At 40.5% G+C, this 24,122-nt stretch overlaps 2 protein-coding genes across 3 annotated transcripts in view; both read right to left on the reverse strand.

The window, feature by feature from the left end:
* Nucleotides 1–901, reverse strand: part of LOC125361714 (membrane-spanning 4-domains subfamily A member 4A-like) — a 14,521-nt gene extending 13,620 nt beyond the window's left edge. Inside the window, exon 1 of the mRNA XM_048360295.1 lies at nt 769–901. The gene's annotated coding sequence lies outside the window, so the exon portion shown is untranslated. The remainder of the gene's footprint in view (nt 1–768) is intronic.
* The window catches only part of LOC125361715 (membrane-spanning 4-domains subfamily A member 4A-like), a 23,385-nt gene extending 3,428 nt beyond the window's left edge, over nt 1–19,957 (reverse strand). The window contains exons 1-7 of one of the 2 annotated variants that reach the window (XR_007212980.1): nt 19,875–19,957; nt 17,385–17,544; nt 16,436–16,564; nt 16,183–16,239; nt 13,062–13,205; nt 11,453–11,554; nt 8,741–9,114 (exon numbers count right to left, since the gene is read on the reverse strand). Coding sequence is in view for 1 of the 2 variants with exons in the window: in XM_048360296.1 (XP_048216253.1) it covers nt 9,049–9,114; nt 11,453–11,554; nt 13,062–13,205; nt 16,183–16,239; nt 16,436–16,564; nt 17,385–17,528 (642 nt within the window). In the remaining variant the exon portion in view is untranslated. Of the gene's footprint in view, nt 1–8,670; nt 9,115–11,452; nt 11,555–13,061; nt 13,206–16,182; nt 16,240–16,435; nt 16,565–17,384; nt 17,545–19,874 lie in introns of those variants that run through there. The other variant, XM_048360296.1, reaches the window with a different exon arrangement.
* Nucleotides 19,958–24,122: the final 4,165 nt, after the last annotated feature.

Raw genomic sequence — 24,122 nt, forward strand, 5'->3', positions numbered from 1 at the left:
GGGTTATTACTACCCATTTTATTAACACATGAGCATGTATCTCTTTTCCTCCTCTAGGCGTCTCTCCTCTCAGCTGAGAAAGAGTATATTGGGCAGAATTTCTCTTGAGTGTCTTTCTGATCTCCACATGGTTAGGGATTTTCAAGGGGAAGTGTATGAATGTTGCTATTGGTAGACTTCCCCAGGAGAGCTTATGGAGCCATGCGAATGATGTCACAGATCTCTGGAAAATGAGATTAGGCCACAATCTCTGTTAGATCAGGGAAAGGATCTCAGATGGTAGACATCACCTTTACCCTGTACCATCTCCACCAAATTCTGCATGTGGCAGTGCTTTAAGGAAAGCATTTAATAGATGGAAATTATAAGAAGTGACACAGTAGGAGACAGAGATAAACACTATGCAAGAACAAACAGTAGGGGTACATGAAATGCTTAGTCAAAAGTTTGAACAGTTCTGACACTTTTTATATCTATAGATTTATAAAAACTAATCAACTATAACAAATTCATATGACACCTAACTTTGGCCTTCAGGGGGATCTTTATTTTTTCCTTGCCCCTCTTTTATCTGTCCCAAAGTCTGTTTCAAATGCGACAAGAGTATATTAAAAGTTCCCTCAACCCACTCAATTCAGCATTCCAGCTTGTGCCAGGGAAGATGAAGTCATTTTTCCCATTCCAATCCCAGAAATCTTAGAAGAGTTGAAAATAAAAGCCAGCCTCAAATACCTGGAAAGTAAGATTCAGAACTCACCTGCTTCCCACCTGCAATGTCTGCTTGGTGTCTGATGGAGGCTTCCAGAAAGTCTACTAGGTTCTTGATCCAGATAAGATCCCCTTTCCCTTTTCTGTTACACAGTTTTAATCTGTAAGTTTTTTTCTAAATTCTGAAGGCTAGCATTAGCATTTCTAAAAAAAACAAAACAAAAACCCACAACACCCAGCTAGTTCCTTTTTTATTTCGGAAGTGTGAGAGGATTATACATCCCTAATAGGGATGAGTATAACTATTGTGAAATTCAGTCAAAGAGCAGTGGCTGGGACTTCTAGTCTTTGCTTTGAAAACCATAGTGATTAATCCTGTGGTGCAAGGGGGAGGATGGACCGTGCATCAGACTCAATCATCAACAGAATCCTTTCAGAAGGCCCATTTCCATGCTTTCATACATTTCTGGATTGTCCCTGTCTTCCCAATTTTGAATTTAGATGTGTTACTTACCTGAAATTTTACCACTGAAGCAGCATCATCAACATCCACAGGGATGGTCGGAAGCAAATTGGTGGCATAATAACTAATAGGCCCCTTCCCAAAGCCAAAGGATCCAGACACCATTGAGATGTTAGTTCTCCAGAAACTAAGATTCTTCAATTGTCAAATAAAAGGAGCCTCACTCTAATGGAAGAGTAAATTAGTCCGTTTTTCCATTTCCATCACCTAACACTTGTTATTGGATAGTCTGTGAAGAAAATAGGTTTATTCAGATTATAGTTTTGGAGTTCCAAAATTATGGCCCTAGCACCTGCTGGCTCCACTAAGAGTCATCCAACTACGTCCCAACATGGCAGATAACAAAATGGCAGAAGAGTATGTGAAAGGTTGAGATCACATGCAAGATAGAAGGATGGAAAGCAGAAGCAAGCTTTCAGCTCTATAATTTCTTATGGGAACCAACCAGGGTTTCATGAACACTACTTTAACCCTTTCTGAGGGCAAAACTCCCATCTACCACCTGTTGGAACTGCCATAACTACCACACTGTCACATGGAGGGCCCCTCTTGCAACACATGAGCCCTTGGAGGACATACCATAATAAGGAGGGAAAAAAGTTTTCATTCACCCATACTTGGGGAAAAAATTACAGAAAAAAATTATGTCACAGATCAAATTTTAAAATAAATGATAGACATAGTCTTCTGACCCCAAAGATTATATACACCACTAAGATAGTCAAACATTTCAACAGGCAAATTAATATTTCATTAGAATACTAGACAACACATTATTTGCAAGGGAAATTAGAGAATCCTAAGAGCTCATAGGAGAATTCATGAGGAGAATCCATCTGTACATATTAGCATCTGTATATATTATCCATATATATTAGCATAGGAGAATTCATGAGGAGAAGTCATCTGTATGTATTAGCATCCATATATATTATCTGTATATATTAGCATAGGAGAATTCATGAGGAGAGTTCATCTGTATGTATTAGCTAGAGACAGTTTTCTTCTTATATAGTCTATATGGACAACCTTCTTGAAAGTTATTTTTAATTGTATTACTTTGATTCTCTGGGAGAAAATACTTCCTGAGATGGAGATTTGGTGTTGATACTTCAGTTGTACAAAGACATAAAGTATATAAAATCAATTATCAAACAGTAAGCACAACTCTATCCTTACTTTCCAGCACAAAGAATAGCCAACATCTTATAGACACTGTTCCATTTTGCTGCTTTCTATGATTTCTATTTTTGTCTGTTTGGACATTTCAGTAAATGGAGTCACACAGCAAGCACTCAGTATTTGAATTTGCCTTCCTTCAGTATTGTTGTATTGAATCAGTGAAGAGCATAGAACCAGAACCCTGAAGAAAAAACAACATATGTACCATCCTTCTCAAGCTGTGGATCGGTGAGTTTTCAGTGTTGGGAAAGAAAGACAATTATATGCTATGGCTAAACCATAATCATTAATTTTCCAGGGTCCCATAACACATTCCAAAGGCAATTCTTGGCTCAATTCTCAACTGGATCAACCAGCTCCTTACTTGTAGTCATTAAGCAAATGAAAATGGAATCCAATGTCCCCACTGTTATTAGGTCACAGATTACTTTGGAATTACATTAGATACAATTAGATTATAAACCCAATCTTGTAAATGTAACTTGATGTGAGTCATCATTTTTTTTAGAATGGAACATCTACTTTATCCTTGTTTTCCATGTTGATATTAGTCTTATACTTACCAGTATTATTCTTCCTTAAAAATAAAAAGTCTACCTATGTGCATCTGATCATATAAAATAATAATTATCAGAAGAAACTATGGGAAATGGAAACAAAAGGGTTTTTTTCTTTGTTGCCAAAGTAAAAATCAAGTCTTTGGGACCCATTAAATGCTCAGATTAAGACATACTAGTTTGTTTCTCATATTGTTTGTAATCTGTTTTTGTTTCAATATTTTACAATACTTGTACATCACCTACCAGTGTAACCTAAGTAATCCTAAGTAATTCACAATTTTCAGTGTCCATAAAAACCTATAAAAAGAAACAATTGTGGTTTTTATATAATAAATTATAATGGTAACTTCTCCAAGGTCACTCATATAAATGAACATCAAAATTTTTTAAATGATTGTATTATTGCCTTTTTAGTCAGAGATGACCTCATGAACATTTTCATATAGATTTATATCCCAAACTCAAATCCATAGGACCTAAAATATTCAAATGCAAGGAAATAAAGTATGAAGCAATATGATGAGAAATAATATAGGCCAAATTATATGTTAGTGAGAATCATAATATCTTTCCCAGTGTTACTGTGAAATTTGATGCCTAGAACTCAGAATCATTAGGCTGAGTTGTTTTTTTTTGTTTTTGTTTTTGTTTTATTTTGTTTTTTTTTTGCCAGTCCTGGGGCTTGGACTCAGGGCCTGAGCACTGTCCCTGGCTTCTTTTTGCTCAAGGCTAGCACTCTGCCACTTGAGTCACAGTGCCACTTGTGGCCATTTTCTGTATATGTGGTGCTGGGGAATCGAACCCAGGGCTTCATGTATATGAAGCAGGCACTCTTGCCACTAGGCCATATCCCCAGCCCCTAGGCTGAGTTTTAAAAATCGATTTTTAACATTCAAAGGCTTTTGTTTACAATAATTTTCACCAACCACGTGTGTATGGGCCATCTTAAGTAAACCCAAAATATGATATTTGGAATTATACATATAAGGTGCTTTACTCAATACAAGAAAATGCAGAGCATTTGTCTTTTATTGTGAATCGGGAAGGAATCCCTTGGGAAGAAATTCCAATTATCCCATCAGTTGTATATTCCTGTCTTTATAGAGCCCCAGGGATGCCCCACTCCCCAGTCGTCTTGACTCAGTCTTCAAAGCACCCCACCAGAATCAGATCTTTCGCCGGAACCTCTCAGCTCTCCTATCTTTAGTAGTTCTCTGTCACAGACTTCATGTGTAATAGATTGGGACAGCTCAAAGTGGCAGATTGATATCGTTACAGTTCTGAGCTCAACATGGAAAGCAAAGAGAGAGATGTTTTATAGCTCAGTGGAGCAGAAATGGTTAGATTGGAGCAGAATGTGTTATTCACACCACTGGTCGCAAATCTAAGCCAGAACCCACTGCAGCTGGGTTGAACGAGGTTGTGCTGTTCCCCACAACCACTCTGAGGTCCTATGACTAGTGTCCACAATTGCTACCAGATCAACCTCTGATTTAGGGGATGGAATTTTCTCCACACTTCTATATAAACCTGAGGTAAGGAAATAAGGAGTCTTTAAAGGGAGCTGGATAGGACCAGCAGAACGAATGGAAATAAGTTCTACATAAAAATGTAAATATTACAGAGAGATAGTCATACAAGAGAGAAACATGAATTGATTTAAATACTGTGATAGGTAGAGGAACAGACAGTTAATGGTTTTCATTCGCATTTTTATTAACACCATTACGGTCGCTGTTGCTCTATCTTCAGTTGTTGACCATCTCCCCCCTCTCCACAAGCACCCACCTCACACAAGGACCCCTGAGCCAGACATGGCCTGTCCCTCATTTTTAATATCTATTAAATAGAAAATATTTTATTTAAGGTTAATGAAATGATGGGTTATTCAGTAAACACTCTTAATGCAACTACCTAGCAGTATAGAAAACATTAAATTTCAACATAACAATACTATAAAAATGTGTAATGTAATGGAAGACAGCATAGAAGAATATATTTTAAAGTTCAAATGAAAAAAGGTTGTTAGCAATGCCAACTATTGATAAGTGAACTGAAATAATAAATATTATGTGATAAGTAAAATGATAAATGCCTCTTAAATATAAAATAACTTTATTAAAGGAGACATAACCATAAATTTAAAAGAATGAGTTGATGGAAGATATAATTACATGGTAGTACACTAATGATACATTATCACCAGTATTACATATTTTTTAACTGTATTTTTTTGTCTTTTTCTTTTTTGGTTCTGGGGATTGAACCCAGGACGTTGCACTTTCTAGGCAAGTGCTTTGCCACTGAGCTACATCCCAGCCCAGTATTACATATTTGTACACGATAACCAAAAGGCAAAATAGAAATAGATAAAGAGTATAAGTGAGTACATCACAAACCAAAGCAAATGTGATATAATTAAGATAAAATTCAGTTGAAGGGTCTTAAATGATAAAATCATTTATTAATAAGGAGAGTTAGAATAAGTTTCAAGATCCATTTTCTCAACTTCAAATCAAGAATGCTCCTTATTTCCTGGTTTTTATATTTGGCTCTATCTTCAAATTATTTCCTTTATAGTCACACTTCTGCCAAAAACAAAGCAAGACCATCTGTGTCCTCATTGATGAACATCTTACTGACATAGAAGCCATGTTTGAATATTCTCCCCCAGAGGACCATGTTAGGTGACTTTTTAATTTCTGAATAAATGAAATTCTCATTTGGCTTTTTCTGGGTGTTGTTTATCCATGACAGTTGAGAAGGTGGACCGAATGGCCTGAGGGAGCAGAGGTCCCATGGAAATTGTGCATTAGAAATGGTAGATCCCAGCAGATCGCCAATCTAGAGTTTAAACCCCAGTACTACCAAATAAAAAGAAAAAAGGGTGGACAATATCACAAATATGGAAATGTAGCCCAGACGGAGAAATCCAGACACAGGTACTACGTGACACAGCATTACAGCGTGAACCTTCCCTCTTCCTCCCTCTTTGGCCCATGACTCTTGACACCACCACTGACAACTTCTCTCCAGCCCATGAAATTGCTCTGCTGTCCACTTGGAGAGCAAATAGTTTGATTGCTTACATGTTAATATATCTCCTTCCCTTAAAATGATAACCCCAACAAAAGGAAGGACATTGTCTCTCTTGTTCACTGTTTTCTCAGGGCCTTAAAATAATGTTTTCATCGTATACACTGTATGGTAAAATAATAAATGGATGTAATGTATGCATAGATTCATATGTATGCACATAGATTTGTGTCTATATATAATGTAAAGCTTTATAGACTCAACAGATGACAGCCAGAGGATCGCAGCTCTATCTACATTATCTATCTATTTTATACTTCCAAATTAGCACAGAGCAGTGAGCCAGGTGATATTCTTTTACTGGTATCACTGGGGAACCATTTTCCTGCTGAGGGCAACTTGGGTGTTTATAACATCATTCTTGGACCATACAAAATTACCAGTACAGGTAAATACTATAGACAGCTGATGAGAATCACACAAGAAGCATATGTTGCCTGTTTGCTCATATCAAATGATTCCGAGAGCCTTATTTGTCCTACTGGCTGGCTGGTCCTCACCCCTGCTGGAGAAACAGGAGGCCCAGGGAAAGTGTGCGGTGGGCCTGTCACTACAGCGACCAGATGAGAAAATGCAAACCCAAATAGTTAGAAAAGCCACACTCTTTACCACATTCCTATATTTTCTGACATCAGTGCTTACTTTTATTTTATCTGATACTGCATCTGAATGAGCACACTAATGCACTGTTGCTAATTTTATTCATTTTTGCTTCATAATTCAAACAATTACTAGATGTTCCTATGGGTCTGCACAATCTCATATATGGCAATGAATATAAATTTAAATATGGAAGAGTTTTACTCAGACAAGAGTAGCAGATGGGGCTGGGGATATAGCCTAGTGGCAAGAGTGCCTGCCTCGGATACACGAGGCCCTAGGTTCGATTCCCCAGCACCACATATACAGAAAACGGCCAGAAGCGGCGCTGTGGCTCAAGTGGCAGAGTGCTAGCCTTGAGCGGGAAGAAGCCAGGGACAGTGCTCAGGCCCTGAGTCCAAGGCCCAGGACTAGCCAAAAAAAAAAAAAAAAAAAAAAAAAAAAAAAATAAAATAATAAATGGATGTAATGTATGCATAGATTCATATGTATGCACATAGATTTGTGTCTATATATAATGTAAAGCTTTATAGACTCAACAGATGACAGCCAGAGGATCGCAGCTCTATCTACATTATCTATCTATTTTATACTTCCAAATTAGCACAGAGCAGTGAGCCAGGTGATATTCTTTTACTGGTATCACTGGGGAACCATTTTCCTGCTGAGGGCAACTTGGGTGTTTATAACATCATTCTTGGACCATACAAAATTACCAGTACAGGTAAATACTATAGACAGCTGATGAGAATCACACAAGAAGCATATGTTGCCTGTTTGCTCATATCAAATGATTCCGAGAGCCTTATTTGTCCTACTGGCTGGCTGGTCCTCACCCCTGCTGGAGAAACAGGAGGCCCAGGGAAAGTGTGCGGTGGGCCTGTCACTACAGCGACCAGATGAGAAAATGCAAACCCAAATAGTTAGAAAAGCCACACTCTTTACCACATTCCTATATTTTCTGACATCAGTGCTTACTTTTATTTTATCTGATACTGCATCTGAATGAGCACACTAATGCACTGTTGCTAATTTTATTCATTTTTGCTTCATAATTCAAACAATTACTAGATGTTCCTATGGGTCTGCACAATCTCATATATGGCAATGAATATAAATTTAAATATGGAAGAGTTTTACTCAGACAAGAGTAGCAGATGGGGCTGGGGATATAGCCTAGTGGTAAGAGTGCCTGCCTCGGATACACGAGGCCCTAGGTTCGATTCCCCAGCACCACATATACAGAAAACGGCCAGAAGCAGTGCTGTGGCTCAAGTGGCAGAGTGCTAGCCTTGAGCGGGAAGAAGCCAGGGACAGTGCTCAGGCCCTGAGTCCAAGGCCCAGGACTGGCCAAAAAAAAAAAAAAAAGAGTAGCAGAAGTTGGAGAGGGAAAGGGGGAGGAGAGCAAATGAGAGACAGAAAAAAAGAAAGAGGGAGAGAGAAACTAGATTATGAGTTGGATTTTATACACATGCACTCATACCTAATAAGCACTATACTAGCCCATGGTGCTTTTCATGAACTATGGAAAGAAGCTGGAGGAAAGACAGAAAAGAGCCATGCATCTTACCTTCCTGAAGAAGAGGAAAGTGCATCCTTAAAGGTTGATTAGGAAAGAAAAACAGCCAGGCACTGGTGACTCACCCCTGTAATCCTAATTACTCAGGAGGCTGAGATCTGAGGATCTGAGGATAGTGGTTCAAAGCCAGCCTAAGCGGGGCTGGGGATATGGCCTAGTGGCAAGAGTGCTTGCCTTGTATACATGAGGCCCTGGGTGCGATTCCCCAGCACCACATATACAGAAAATGGCCAGAAGTGGCGCTGTGACTCAAGTGGCAGAGTGCTAGTCTTGAGCAAAAAGAAGCCAGGGACAGTGCTCAGGCCCTGAGTCCAAGGCCCAGGACCGGCCAAAAAAAAAAAAAAAAAAAAAAGCCAGCCTAGGCAAGAAAGTCAGAGGAACTCTTATATCCAATAAACTACTAAGAAAAAGCCAAGTGGTAGAGCTCTAGCCCTGAGAAAAAGAATCTTGGGGACAGTGCCTAGGCCGAGTTCAATCCTCAGGGCCAGCAACCAAAACAAAACAAAACAAGAAATATGAAAAACTCCACAAAGGCAGGTCAGGCAAATGGTAAGAACATTAAACAGCAAAGCAGAAATATGAGTTCTGTAAAAGACATCACTAATTCACTTCAGTAATATCTTTTTGCTTCTTTGACTCTCTGACAATTTAATGCTCTTACATAAAATCTTTTAGGATGAAGGAAATGCATTCAAAGTGCCGCTGACCTCCTGGCAAACTGGATTCTGTGACTCTCAAATACAATTCTTGAATTCATTCAGAATAAATCTGTTGTCAATTTGTTTGGTGGCATTCAAATGTCATTCCAATGGTGCGGGAGACGTTGTTTTCACTGTGTGAAGATCTGATGGCAGAACTAACACAACCTGTGGAATCAATCAGAACGTCATTGATTCACTGAAGGTCCTCAGAACTTCCATTCCCTGCAGACAACATAATGTCATAACCTCCACAGCCTACTCTCTTGTCTCTGAATCTCTCAGTCAACCTGGTAGGTGTTTGGTCATTTGTTAGGTCAGGCTGGACTTTGAACTCATATTCAGTAAGGGATCTGGCCTGTGATACTCATAGCTATGGCTGAGGCTTGGAGTGCACCAATCTAGTGTGTGGATGTGGGTGTCCAGTGAGGCAGGGATATCAAGGTGTTACATAGAAGGCAGTCATGCTTCCAAAACTATTTGCACTGCTGATGACAGGAAGAGAACCCAAACATGGTTTTCTGGTTACTGCAAAACCATACTGTCATGTAATGTCAGAAATTCTTACCAAACTAAACCACCACTGGTTGTTCTTCCACAACTTCCTGGGACATACAGCTGGTTGGGGGCAGTGGTGGATAAGGGAAGATAAATGATACGGCAACATAGACATCACATGCCACAAGACCATCGCCCTTCTCCTTTCACACAGAGATTCAGTGGGGGTAACATTTAACTACTCTCTAACTGGGAGCCAGGCACCAGTGGCTCATGCCTGTAATCCAAAATCTGAGGATCTGGATTTGAAGCCACCTCAAACAGAAAAGTCTGTGAGATTCCTATCTCTACTTAATCACAAAAAAGCTGGAAGTAGAACTGTGACTCATTCAGGTGGTAGAGGGCTAGCCTTGATCATAAAGAATTATCTCATCTCCAAAATGCTTAATGTAATGGTATTCCGAGCTTTCTATACTTTCTGAGAAACTCATACTTCTAGAGCAAAGTACGAGGGCAATGGGAAACCCCTAGAGTGTGACTGAGTCTGTCTCCCTTCTGTGGCCTGTGAGGGGGTTGTGGAAGGCAGTATTTTCTTGCAAAAGAAAATAGGCAAAATATGAACAGTGTGCACATCTATACAAATAAGCACCCAACATTCTCATCAATGATCATCATTTTATTGTTTGCCCGGAAGGGGTGTCTGGGCAACTGCTAAGGTTTCACTAGCCACTTCCCTTCCCTGAAACCCTACTGCTTAAAGGATTCCCTGACCCTGCTATTCCTAGGTCCTCTTTCTGGAACCCTTTTTCTCCTCTTATTTTCCACTTCCCTTCTCTAGGTACAAAATCCTTTCTGCTTAGCAGCCTGGAGAATCTGCTGTGGGTTCTAGGGTAAGACAACAGCCAGATGTACACAAGCTGAGAGAAATTTCATCTCTAACATTTCCTCCATAGTTGTAGTAGATAAAAGGTATAGTAGCTAAAAGATAAAAAATAAGACAGTAGATAAATTTCTGGCACTCTCCCTGGACTTCTCTATTGAGAAATGTTCTTGGACCCAAACCCAGGAGATGTCCTTTGATATGGGAATAATGGAAAAGTAACTTCATTGGTTATTGCAGTATGCACAATTCTAAGATAAAGCTCATGGACTGCTTCTCTTTGAGTGTGAAGGGGACCAAGGAGAAGATGGCTAACACACCTGTGAGTGGGTCACTGATGAGTTGACTCTGGGTGTATTAAAAATGCTATTATCCGAGCAAAGTGCTGGGGGCTCATGCCTGTAATCCTAGCTACTCAGGAGGCTAAGGTCTGAGGAATATGTTTTTTGGTTTTAGTTTTTTGTCGGTCATGGGGCTTGAACTCTGGGCCTGGGCACTGTCCCTGAGCTCTTCTTCAGCTCAAGGCTAGTGTTCTACCACTTGAGCTACCACACCACTTCTGGTTTTCTGGTGGCTAATTGGAGATAAAAAGTCTCACGGACTTTCCTGTCCTGGCTAGCTTTGAACCAGGACCCTCAGATCTCAGCCTCCTGAGTAGCTAGGATTACAGGCATTGATGCCAGCCCAGGGACAGTGCCCAAGTTTTGAGTTGAAGCCCTACAAACATCAACAAAAACAACAACAAATTATTCAGATGAACTTCTATCATGTGAGCCAAAAGCCTGAAAGCACTGGAAGTCTTTGCCCTCAAGATTTCCTCAGAGAAGAACTACATTGACACAAATTCTACATCTGACAGGAAATGAATTCTGCAACATAAGCATGGAAAAGAAATAGAAGCTCCAGAGGAGATCCCAGCCATGCCAACTCAATGCATACAGCCGGATGACCACCAAAGTGGAGTAGAGCTGACTGAGCAGAGGACCCAGCTACGTTGCACCCACACACCTGAGCTGTGGAAGCTGAGAGATAAAAAAAAAATGTGTTGTTTTCAGCCTATAGCTGTGTGTAGTTGACTGCACAGCAAAGACAAACCAGTGTCATATTCACATGAAGATCAACACTCACCCCACCAGGGCTACAACAGGTTATTTTGCATCCGAACGCTGAGATGGACACAGCAATGCAGAATTCCAGCACACTCAGCACGAGCACCACACCATCCAAACCCTGAAATCATTCCATAACAGAGGAATGTGAGGCACTGACGAGATCATAGGTATAAACTGTATGTTATTAATTACCATGGCTGTAAGAAAAGACACTGGCCTGGAGGCTGGAAACCTGGCCCATTATTATGGGTTAGCCTTGGCCAATTCACAGCCTTCTCAATGTCACTTTTTTTCACTGCTTAGAACAAAAATAGATTTCCTCCCACCCAATCATTTTTCATTATAGAACTGGAAAAAAGTGAAGGAGTATTAGGCAAAAAGAATTGTAAGGCAATTGTCATCTCAGGCTTTCTGGAAACTAGAAATTCCATATCACTGACCCAATAATATGTGAATTATTGTAGGCAATGGTTCCCAAGAAGATAATCTGTGGAAACATCCAGCTATGTAGTAAAATGGAATCCAGTTTTGAGATGGAATTAAGGATAGTAGTTAAAAGGAGGAATTATTCTGGATAGTTTAGGGGGATCTAGAGTAGTTACATAAGCAGAAGCAGGGAAAAGTACCAAAGCCCAAGAGATGTGAATATGTTGCAATGCTTCATTTGAAGGTCAATCAGGAACTGGAGACATCCACTGGAAGCTGGGAAAAAATCAAAACTTATATTCCCACTAGCTCTCAGAAAGAGATACAGCCCTTCTAAGATTGGATTCTATTCACACTTATGATTGCTATATGACCAAGAAAATAAGTCTGAATTGTCTTAAGACACTACTTGGGTAGTAATTAGTTACATCAGTAAGAAAGCGAAGAAGACAATGAGGGAATAACAAAACAAGCAAATGAAATATGGAAGGAAGACAATAAAACATAGAGTGGTGTTTAGAATGGCCAAGCAACATTTTAATGGTAAAACTCAGTAACATATTTCAGTTTTCCATGATGTGCCACAATAAATCTTCTTCATACACTTACAAAATGCTGTGTACGTGATCATTTGGAGGATGCAGTAATAAAGGTAGTATCTCCATGAAGGCCAACTTCAGAGCAAACATAACAGAGATTTGGAATTGTGGGTATTAATTGCTGAGGTATAAAGCGATTAGTCTTGCAAGGATTTTCAGAGATATTGAGGATACTGGCTTTCTCTCAATTTGAAAGATGATGTTTAAGACCATTTTAATTTAATACTAGAGTCAGGATCCATCAAGAAGCCCTGGGGGTGAGGGTGCAAGGCATCTGGGCTCTACTTTTAGAAGGTATAACTGACTGATCAGTGTTTGTAAACTGAATAGGAAAAAAAATCACACCAAATGCCCCACAGAGAAATTCTTAAGGAGTAAGTATTCTATAACACAAGCCTACTTCATCATAGGTAAAGGAGGAACAAAACGAAATGAGGCCTTAACTTGAAGCCTAAATCAAATAGAGGTCTGTTTCTCAACCATTCCCAACCTTCCAGAAGGACACAGTGATTGTAAAGTGTGATTTGTTGCTTTAGCTACCAGCAGTACTATAGAGACTGGCCCCCACCGTAGCATCCCATGAGAAGAGGAAGCACTCACCATTAAAAAGATAATAGACTGGCTATTTGGTGTGTGACCATAGTTAAAATGGTAGAAGAAGGTCGTCAAGCTTATCGCGCTGATTATGATCCCTGCCGCAGCAAACACAGAGGCGATGGTGTTCAAGACAAGACTGCATTGCACCTGAAAGGAGTGAAAATCGTTACCAGTTCACCCGTTCGGGCATACATCTGCGTATCACTTTACAGCCTCCATTTCTTTCCCCCTGTGTTTCATCTTCTCTATCTTGATTGTTGCAACACTGTCCTGACTTGTCTCTTTCCATATTGTGGTTTTGACTCTAACCTCCTAACAAACATGTGGCATTGACCCTTCTACGTTAAATACATCAAGTGACTCCCTGAGGAATGAGAGCTAAATTCTACGTTTCCTAGCAGGGATTCCAAACTCCCTTCCATCTAAGCTGGGTGGCCTTGTCCATCGCTTGCTGGCATGCTCTACTCTAGGTGCCTGTATAGCTCTACTGGACATCACTTTCTGCACATGCTCTTCTCATGGTAAGGTACAGAGACGTTTTATATGTTATATTAATGTGTGCCTGTAATCTCATCATTTAGGAAGCTGAAGCAAGGAGATCAAGAGTTTGAGGCCAGTTTGGGCTACAGAGCAAGATCTTGCTCTAGAAAACAACAAATCCCCTCCCCCCAAACAAACAAAAACAAAAACTGCCATCAAAATCTGGGCAGTATGCAAAGAACCAATAGCCCCCTTATCAAGTGGGCTAAAGACTTACAAAGAGATTTCTGATGAGGAAATGAGAATGGCCAAGAGACATATGAAAAAGTGCTCTACATCATTGGCCATAAAAGAAATGCAAATCAAAACAACATTGAGATTCCATCTCACCCCAGTAAGAATGTCTTATATCAAGAAAACTAACAATAACAATTGTTGGAGGGGATGTGGCCAAAAGGGAACCCTACTTCATTGTTGGTGGGAATGTAAACTGGTTCAGCCACTCTGGCAAGCAGTATGGAGATTCCTCAGAAGGCTAAATATAGAACTCCCCTATGACCCAGCAGCCCCACTTTTGGGTATCTATCCAAAAGACCACAAACAAAATCACAGTAAAGCCACCAGCACAACAATGTTCATCACAGCGCAATTTGTCATAGCTAGAATCTGGAACCAACCCAGATGCCCCTCAGTAGATAAATGGATCAGGAAAATGTGGTACATATACACAATGAAATTTTATGCCTCTATCAGAATGAATGACATTGCCCCATTTGTAAGGAAATGGAAGGACTTGGAAAAAATTATACTAAGTAAAGTGAGCCAGACCCAAAGAAACATGGACTCTATGGTCTCCCTTATTGGGAATAATTAGCACAGGTTTAGGCAAGTCACAGCAGAGGATCACAAAAACCCAATAGCTATACCCTTATGATCACATAAGATGATGCTAAGTGAAATGAACTCCATGTTATGGAAACAATTGTTATATCACAGTTGTAACTACTTTCAACGTCCCATGTGTATCTGTAGCTTCTATTATTGATGATGTTCTTGTATCACCTTCCTGTGGTTGTATCTACACTATCTCTGTAATCTTATCTGAGTATATTGGAAACCGTGTATACTGGTATTAGAACTAGGAAATCGAGAGACACAGGGTAAAAAAAGACAAACAACTACAAAAGCAATACTTGCAAAACTGTTTGGTATAAGTGAACTGAACACCTCATTGAGGGAAAGGGAAAGGGGAGGAGGAGGGTGGAATGAGGGACGAGATAACAAACAGTACAAGAAATGTATCCAATGCCTAACGTATGAAACTGTAACCTCTCCGTACATCAGTTTGATAATAAAAATTTGAAAAAAAATCTAGGCAGTTTGATATGAGTTTACCACAAGACTCATTTACATAAGAATAGGTGGAAGATATGCCAGGAGACAGGTGGAGGCCAGTTTCAAAAGGTCAAAATAAAAATTCTGCACAGTGTTGATATCTATCTTGAGAGAGAAATCTCAGCTACTATCTTCTGCCAGAAAAATACTTTGGATCCACACTTCATTTTTCATTTTATTGTCTTTGTAACTGATAAACAGACAGGAGGTTGGTTATTGAACCATGATTCTTCTACAGTAAAAGCTGAGTGTGAGTGTAATTTACTGCAAACTCAAAATCCTTTCAGGATAGAATTTAAATACATATTTGAATCTGGTGGTCTGGGTGTCATTGGCATGGGCTACTTCCCAAGCTTTGTTTAACTGCCCTTGCCTCGATGTTTCTTCTCCAGCATTCTACACATATGCTCTCTGAGCAACAACCTTCACTCAACATTCAGTCCTATGTGAGAAACGCTATCACTAGATAATAGGGTGGCTAAAAAATTTAAAGACAGATAATTCTAGATAAAATTCCAAGTGTCTCTTGCCTTTTCAAAAACAAAGGCTCAACAATGATATGGATACGAACATATAAAATGATGCTTATTGAAATGAACTCCAAGAAATGGAAACAAGGGTTTTGTTTTGTTTTGTTTTTTGCCAGTCCAGGGGCTTGAACTCAGGGCCTGAGCACTGTCCCTGACTTCTTTTTGCTCAAGGCTAGCACTCTGCCAACTTGAGCCACAGCGCCACTTCTGGCCTTTTCTATATATATATGTGTTGCTGAGGAATTGAACCTAGGGCTTCATGTATATGAGGCAAGCACTTTTGCCACTAGGCCACATTCCCAACCTGAAACAAGAGCTTGTTGTTGTTCTTCTTCTTTCTCCTCTCCCCACCCCCTTTGGTTTACTCCCTATAGTCGCTACTTTTAATTTCTGTACTCTCTGTTGTGTATATAAGTTTATCTGGTTTGGGGAAGGGAAGGGAAATCACAGAAATGGTGGGGTGAAGGGTGAATCAATGCAGCAGTGATACTCGCTAGACACTATGTTGGAAATGAACTTTACAACTTGGGGGGAAGGGAATTGGGGAGGAAAGTGGAGGGAAATGAGGGAGGGGTAACACTGTTCAAAAAGAAATGCACTCATTACCTTACATAACTGTACATAATCTTTACAATAAAATTTTTTAAAGAAGCACATTATGTTTATTCTTATTCTTTTGATACTGAATACATCTTTTTCTTTAAAAAAATAAAACTCACCAGAGGTCTTATAGTTCTTATTCCTGCTGCAATTGACAAGGATCCTGAAGTAATAAACTAGTAATAGGAGGGAAAAAAATCAAGTTTGTTATTAATGCCCTAATAAATATGAGAAAAACATGTGAAGATTAAATACACTTCTCACAAAGTATTGGATTTACAAAATAGACTTAGAAAAGGATTCGATCCAAAACCCAGAATATACTAACAGTGTTATCATATCTCTAATTATACCTGAAGGTTTGCTACTCACCATCACTGACCCCCAAACTGTGTACCCCAAATACACTGATATTGGAGCAAGTCTGTAGAATGGTAATGTGCTACTCATCATTATTATTCCTGTGCTGAGGTTCATAAGGGCAGTCACGATCTGGACGACCTAGAATTGATAAGAAAGCAAAACCAGGTTAGCGGGCTGGGGATATGGCCTAGTGGCAAGAGTGCCTGCCTCCTATACATGAGGCCCTGGGTTCAATTCCCCAGCACCACATATACAGAAAACGGCCAGAAGTGGTGCTGTGGCTCAAGTGGCAGATTGCTAGCCTTGAGCAAAAAGAAGCCAGGGACAGTGCTCAGGCCCTGAGTCCAAGCCCTAGGACTGGCCAAAAAAAAAAAAAAAAACACAACAGGTTAATGACCACAGTAATAATGCCCATGCTGGTGGGAAAAAAGCAACCACAATAAGGTTTTCTCCCAGTGGTTTGGAGTTTGTGCAAATGATAAACCTGTATATAATTCAATGTCTCTTAATTTGCCCTAAGCTGCCATTCTGCACACTTGTTCTTGTCGGCTCCCCTCCTGAGACTGTGGCTGTAAATGGTGAAGGGATTCCAGATTCCTTGTGATCTGGGGAGCAGGCTGAGAGAGGGGGCGGGATGTATAGGGCCCACATGGATCCATTGGCAGACTGTGCAGGGACACCAGTGGTTGTGCTCAGCATTTTCTTTAGCTGTTTGTCCATCATGAGGTTAATATACTTATCCTAGGTGATGCACAGGGCAGACTAGAGCTGAAGTCACTTCATTTTTAATTACAACTAAACCAAGTGTGGTGTGAAAGAATACTATACCATTTTTCAAATGAGAAGACATGAAAAATAAAATATGGCTGAGACCCAGACTGCCGACGCCTAGCAAGCCTGGTGGGGAGAGTACACTTCAGCCCGCGGTGATTCTTCTTTAGATCCACAGCTGACTTACCCCCAGGGCTTTGGGCTCCCCCCTCAAGAACTTCTCTGTCAGCCCTTTCCATAGGTGTGAGTGCAGAGCTTCAGGCTGCCCCAGCTGCTGCACCCCAAAGCCAGCATCCAGGGCGGTCTGTCCCGGGCCTTGCATGGTTGTCATGGCAAGCAGTAATGTGCTGTAATAAGAAACACAATTTAGGATGAAGTCATGAAATGGATCATGCAAGTATACATGACAAATCTGGACAACATTACCTTCATATGTTACAACACATGAAGGTATAAGAAATAACACATTAATGAGTGGGAAGGAAAGACAAAAAGAGAGAGACAGACTACCATGTGTTAATGGTGGATGTGCTGAAGCAGGAAATGTGGATAGAATTACAGTAAACAGACTGCGAATTAGAGAAACTTCTGTCAGTTCTTATTACCAGTCAACAAAAGAGTAGTATATTTTAAAATTGTTTAGAGAAACTTTGTTACTTGGGCTTGTGCCTATTATCCCAAACTTCTCTTGAGTTTCTGTTTTATTTGACTTAGTTTGGTTCCTATAGGAGTCTCCACACATACTGTATCTGCTTACAGGGGTTTCCCACTGCTAATAAGTCTCCTAAGCATCTAGCACAAATAAAACTCACCCAACATCTAATCTTCCCGCACTGTGACAGCCTCATATAGTCCCTGCCTTCTCTCAGATACGACTTCCCACTGCACCTGTTTTGCTCAACCTGTGACAGTAAGGATGGGCTTAAGAAATCCCTTGGTTTTCCTCTTACACCATAGAAACCAAAGGTGTTGTAAAGGTGTTGGGGGGTTTTTTCTACTCCAGTTGAATGCATACTCTCATGCATTCTCTTTTAATAAAAGAACTTACTCACTTGATTCCCTCCAGGACTGAGTTAGGAAGTGCAGGTTTTGTCTACCATCTCCCCTGGTGACTTTTCTTCTATAGTTAGTGCTTCAATGGTAAGATTCCCCATGATCAAGACACTGTACTAAAGATCTATATCAAGTGATTCCTAGGATCATTTGATAAATCTCTGGATGTTGATGGACTAGGTGAGGCAAACCCACAAGCTGGTGCTACATCCTCCTAAGAAATGCTATCAAGTTATATTGCTATCCTTTGTCTTCACGTCATAAAAACCCTTGTTTTTATTACCCAAGCCAAGTAAATTGGCCCAAGGATATAAAAACATGCTTCTTGTTTTGGGCCAAAAAATAACTTTCAAATAATAATAAAACAAATTTGCAGAGATTATTATTGAAGGTTACAAGGGACATTTTCTTTTTTCAAGGTTAGGGGAGAATCTGAAACTAATTTTTGCCAGACTGTGACATCACAAGAAAATTACAAAGTATAACTCTTGGAACTGAACTGAAGAAATGGAAGAAGCCCTTCCTTCCTCTGTAATTGGCCCCAAAGTCCTTGCAAAGCTGGTGCTCCGTCACTTGAGCTAGTTCAGAATTTCTTCAGGTGAATAAGAGAGGGTGTTTGCTAGTCTTTTCTCTCAGGGCTATGAGCAGAAATCCTCAGTCTCAGCTGGGATTACAGGTGTGAACACCAGAGCTAGGCGAGCTGCAAGTGTTTTGCTTATTGCCACTATGGTAAACATCTACCTACAGGATGTTTTCCACTGGTAGACTTTCTCAAGAGCACTTCAGTGCATGGCTTGATAAGCCAGCCCACAATCTATGTCTGGATCAGATCAGTGTTGTACACTGGGGACCCTGCCTCCACCCTGTACCATCTCCAACAAGCCCAACACCAGGCAGATTTTCTCTTAACTGCAGAGCTATTAAAAACAACGCACTGAAGACAGAGAAGAGAGACTGTGAAAGGGGGAGCATAGAGAGTGCATGAAACTGCCAGCTACAGTGACTCCTGTCTGTAATCCCAGCTACTTGGGAAGTGGAAATTGGGAGAATGGCACTTTGAGGTCAGATAAGGCATAAAGCTTGAAAGACTCCATTTCAACGAATAAGACTTTCTGAGAAACATGACATGTGGCAGTCCATGAATGTCACCGCAGTTGTGTAGGAGGCTGTAGGTAGAAAGATTACAGACTGAGGTGGGCCCCCAAACACAATCATGAAACACAACCTGAAAAATTAAGAAAGAAAAAGGATGGAGGCTGAGGTAGTACATGGCCTGCCTACCAAGCACAAAGCACAAAACCACGAGTTTAAGTCCCGTACTGCCAAAAAAAAAAAAAAAAAAAAAAAAAAAACACCATGAAATCATCTGTCATAAATTTAAAATGCTGCACAGATGTTTGATATACTGGGGATCTAAGAACTAAAGTAAGTAAAGCATGAACTAAAATGTAGGCATTTAGGAAGTCCAGCTCCCCTTAAAGATTCACTCAACCTACCCCACTCCAGAACACCAGAATACCACCTCCGTCACTTCCTCACTGTCCTCCCTGGGGCTCTAGAAACTGCAAATAATAAAACCATCAAGCCCAAATTGCAGGAAAGCCAGCTCCGTTCTTAGACCTACCTTTCTCCAGCCTGCAGTGACTGCTGTGTGTCCAATGGACGGAACCTGGGTGAGGCTCTGAGCAGTTCTGAACCCCAGTGGCTTTGTTCAGTTGCAAAGTACTCTCCCCTCCCCTACTCACCCCTCACTGGGATTCACTGGGCGTCCTTCCTCTAGCACTTTTAGGAAGCATACAGATTGCACTGAAAATTTCTAACACCACTACTACTTCCTTTGTGTATGCCTGAAGTGCAGACTAATTTGGGGCCCATAATATGGGTGTGATTAATGAGAGGAGATTTGCTAGGCAGGCGCTAGCTGCCTTCCATGGTCACTTTGTGCCAGACTCCATTCAATAGTCTTAACACGCACAGATTAGTTAAAGGCACTTGAGGCCCCAGTTTCAGAATTTTACATATTTCTGTGTCACCTCTGAGGTGTTTGAATATGGAAGTTATATACTCCCCTAACTAGAAGCAAAGGGACATTCGCTTTATTCTTCACCATGAAGCCTAAGAGCAGTCTTGGAGGTGAAATGCCTAAGTTCGGGGATTCCCTAGTCCAGGATTGGGTCCACATTAGGATCCAACCTCAAGTCCAATGTAGGTATTCCGGGTGGGCTTTTGCCCTGTTTGAATTTGTCTGTTTCCCCACATTTAGGGGCACTGTTTGGCCCTGTGACCTCAATTCTCTAAAGATGTCAGAAGGATTTGTTGGACTTTTTTTTTTTTCTCATTTTTCATGAGAGCAGGAAAAACAAGTTAGATGCTTCATACCTGTGAAATCAAAAAATAATTTACAATTTTATTTTTATTACCTTCTCATAAAAAATCAAGTCCAAGTCTTTATTTTGATGAGAAGGCAATCTAGATATAAAAGCTGCATGAAACATGAAGAACAACGGTGAAAATTTACCATAGAAAATTTCTCCATACAAGGTTGGGATTTCAGCCTACTGTCAATGTCAGAGTTTCTCTCAGTCTTTCTCCCTCTCTCTCCTCCTCTCCCTTTTTCCTCTTCTCACTCCTTTTTCTTTTCTTCATTCTAGAATAGAAGAGAAGGAGCAAGCAGGCACTATGTCATCTCATCTATTTATACTTTAAATTTTCCTTATTTATCACCTTGTGAGCCAAAGCTATCTTTTTTCAGTTGTTTGAAGAGATCTCTTGATATGAAAGTCACATGATATATCAAGCAGAACAATGGGAAAAGCATCGGAGAGAATGTCTCAGTATGACTTGGGACTTTGGCATACTATCAGATTATCTCTCTCTCTTTCTCAGTCTTTGTCTCTGTCTCTGTCTGTCTGTCTGTCTGTCTGTCTCTCTCTCTCTCTCTCTCTCTCTCTCTCTCTCTCTCTCTCTCCCCTTTAAACAAATACAAAGGAGTAAGCAGACACTTTTTTGCCCATCATCTCAGTGAGCGAAAGCTCAGCAGTTAGCACAGGCATGCATATACACAGATGTGAGCGGGAAAGGGGGCATGGGAAAGGGGACATGGACTGTGTTATAAGATTCTATTCCTATTGCAGGAAATAGAATCATGAAACCTAGATGATCCAGGAAATGGAAACCAGTCTTTTTTTCTTTGGTACTATTTTTGTTTTCTTTCCTTTTTGTTCTATTTGTTCAATTATCTATCTTTGGACGTGTAAAGGGGGCACAGAAATAAACGGAGGGGGAAAAGGATGAAGAGATGGAGCAATGGATTTATTAGACACGATGCTGAGTGAACTTGTGGTTGGGATGGGAGGGAAAAACTGGGAGAGAAAGAGAAAGGGTAACATTGTCCAAAAAGAAATGTACTTTTTACCTGCCTATGTAACTGTAACTACTCTGTATATCACCTTTATAATGGCAATATTTTTTTTAAAAAAAACCGAGATGGCCCACACCCTGGACCAGTACCCTCATGTTCTTATGGAGCCCACATCAAGGCCAGGTATATGCCTAGAGGGTGTAATGACCACAAGGGACTTTCTACTAAAGGCGCTAGGCCAGTGATGTCAAAGAGGATCAAATGTAAAGACACCAGCCCCCTTGTTCTCAGAAGCATAGGTGTATGACTTCTCACATCTGGGTAGTCACCGGGTACTTGTCAAACCATTTCAAGAGGCCTACAGTGATAAGAATTAACTTCACATTCTGTCATAACCCCACCCTATGAGATAAAACCCCAAGACTTACATGGTTTATTTTTTTTTCAAATTTTTATTATCAAACTGATGTACAGAGAGGTTACAGTTTCATACATTAGGCATTGGATACATTACTTGTACTGTTTGTTACCTCGTCCCTCATACCCCCCTTCCTCCACCCCATTTCCCTTTCCCCCCACGAGGTGTTCCATTCACTTAGACCCAACAATTTTGCAAGTATTGCTTTTTAGTTGTTTTTCTTTTTTTAGCCAGAGTCTCTCAATTTTGGTATTCCCTTTCAATTTCCTAGTTCTCATTCCAGTATACATGGTTTCCAATATACTCAGATAATGTTACAGAGATAGTGTAGGTACAACCACAGGAAGGTGATACAAGAACATCATCTATAATAGATGCTACAGATACACATGGGATGTTGAAAGTAATTACAACTGTGATATAACAATCGTTTCCATAACATGGAGTTCATTTCACTTAGCATCTTCTTATGTGTTCATAAGGGTACAGCTAATGGGCTCTTGTGATCCTCTGCTGTAACTTGCCTAAACCTGTACTAATTACTCCCAATAAGGGAGACCATAGAGTCCATGTTTCTTTGGGTCTGGCTCACTTCACTTAGTATAATTTTTTCCAAGTCCTTCCATTTCCTTACAAATGGGGCAATGTCATTCTTTCTGATAGAAGCATAAAATTTCATTGTGTATATGTACCACATTTTCCTGATCCATTCGTCTACTGAGCGGCATCTGGGTTGGTTCCAGATTCTAGCTATGACAAATTGCGCTGCCATGAACATTGTTGTGCTGGTGGCTTTACTGTGTTCTTGTTTGTGGTCTTTTGGATAGATACCCAAAAGTGGGGCTGCTGGGTCATAGGGGAGCTCTATATTTAGCTAGAAGGAATCTCCATACCACTTTCCAGAGTGGCTGAACCAGTTTACATTCCCACCAACAATGCAGTAGGGTTAAGGGCAAGGTATTTCTTCTCTCAACTTTTCCTTGCATTAGTATAAGATACTTCCTCCACAATTACACCATGGGGCATCTTTTCTTCCAAGATTTCTGCTCCTACTGGACTATGAAAACAAGACGTCTTCTCGTAGCCCTAGAGGAGGTAACAGATTCCTGCTTTGTCTTTTCTCTGATGCCTCCCAACGTCTTCTGTCTTCCCAAAATTCTGTCCAACCTTTGTGTAGTCTTCCTTAAAGTCCATTGAAACGAACCACAGAAGATGAGTCTTGTTTCCTGGGTACGCTCTGATGCTCACAGTGTTCTTCTAAATGACAGGAGTGAGAGTGAAGAAAAGTGAAGGGTCTTCCCACCCACCAGTGTTTATCCTGGGCAAGCAGAAATGCTCCCTTGCCTTCCACTCAACTCACCTTCTTCTCTCTCCCAGACTGTTGCTGTGTCTTGCTCCAATGCTCCTCTGTCTTCTCTGATCCATTTTCAATCTGCTGTCAGCATGGCGGAATTCCAGAGTGATCCTACGAAAACACAAGTCAGATTCAGTGTTTTATTTTATTTACATAGTCTATCAGTCTAACACCTGCAGGAAGCTCAGAGGACCTGGTGCAAGTCCTGTCAGTGACCTCGACTGTGTGACAGGCAGTGGTTCTCCCACTAACACAGGAGGAAGCTAAGCGCACAGGGGGCCACCTGCCCACTTCCCCCTGGACTCGTAAGTCCTCACCTTCTGTCCACATGAGGACATGGAAATCTCTCTGAGAGCTCACATTACTCACAGCATGAAATCAGGTTAGATTTAGCATAGTGGATTCTCCCTCTAGCTCTTTCCATACTCTCCTCCTGCCTGCAGAGGCCCAGATTTTCCAAAACGTAGAGAAAGTTGGAGGAGGAGTAGAATTTAGTGTAGGTGAAAGCTAAGTAAATTCCATGCGATTTATTTGAATGTACTCATTGTGAATTTGGGGGTGGGAGACTGGAGGCACAAAGATGGGGCTCAATTTTATGCATTATTTTGAGAATCCACTTTGCAATGCACTTTTAATTTCTACTCTCAATTATAATATCAGTAGAAACAAGATCCAACCCAGATTCATTTCACTAACCCAGAACTCCATGTAGTTCTGCCTCTCTTAAGAGCCACCAAAA

Source organism: Perognathus longimembris, chromosome 13, assembly GCF_023159225.1.
Source record: "Perognathus longimembris pacificus isolate PPM17 chromosome 13, ASM2315922v1, whole genome shotgun sequence".
Taxonomy (NCBI): Eukaryota; Metazoa; Chordata; class Mammalia; order Rodentia; family Heteromyidae; genus Perognathus; species Perognathus longimembris.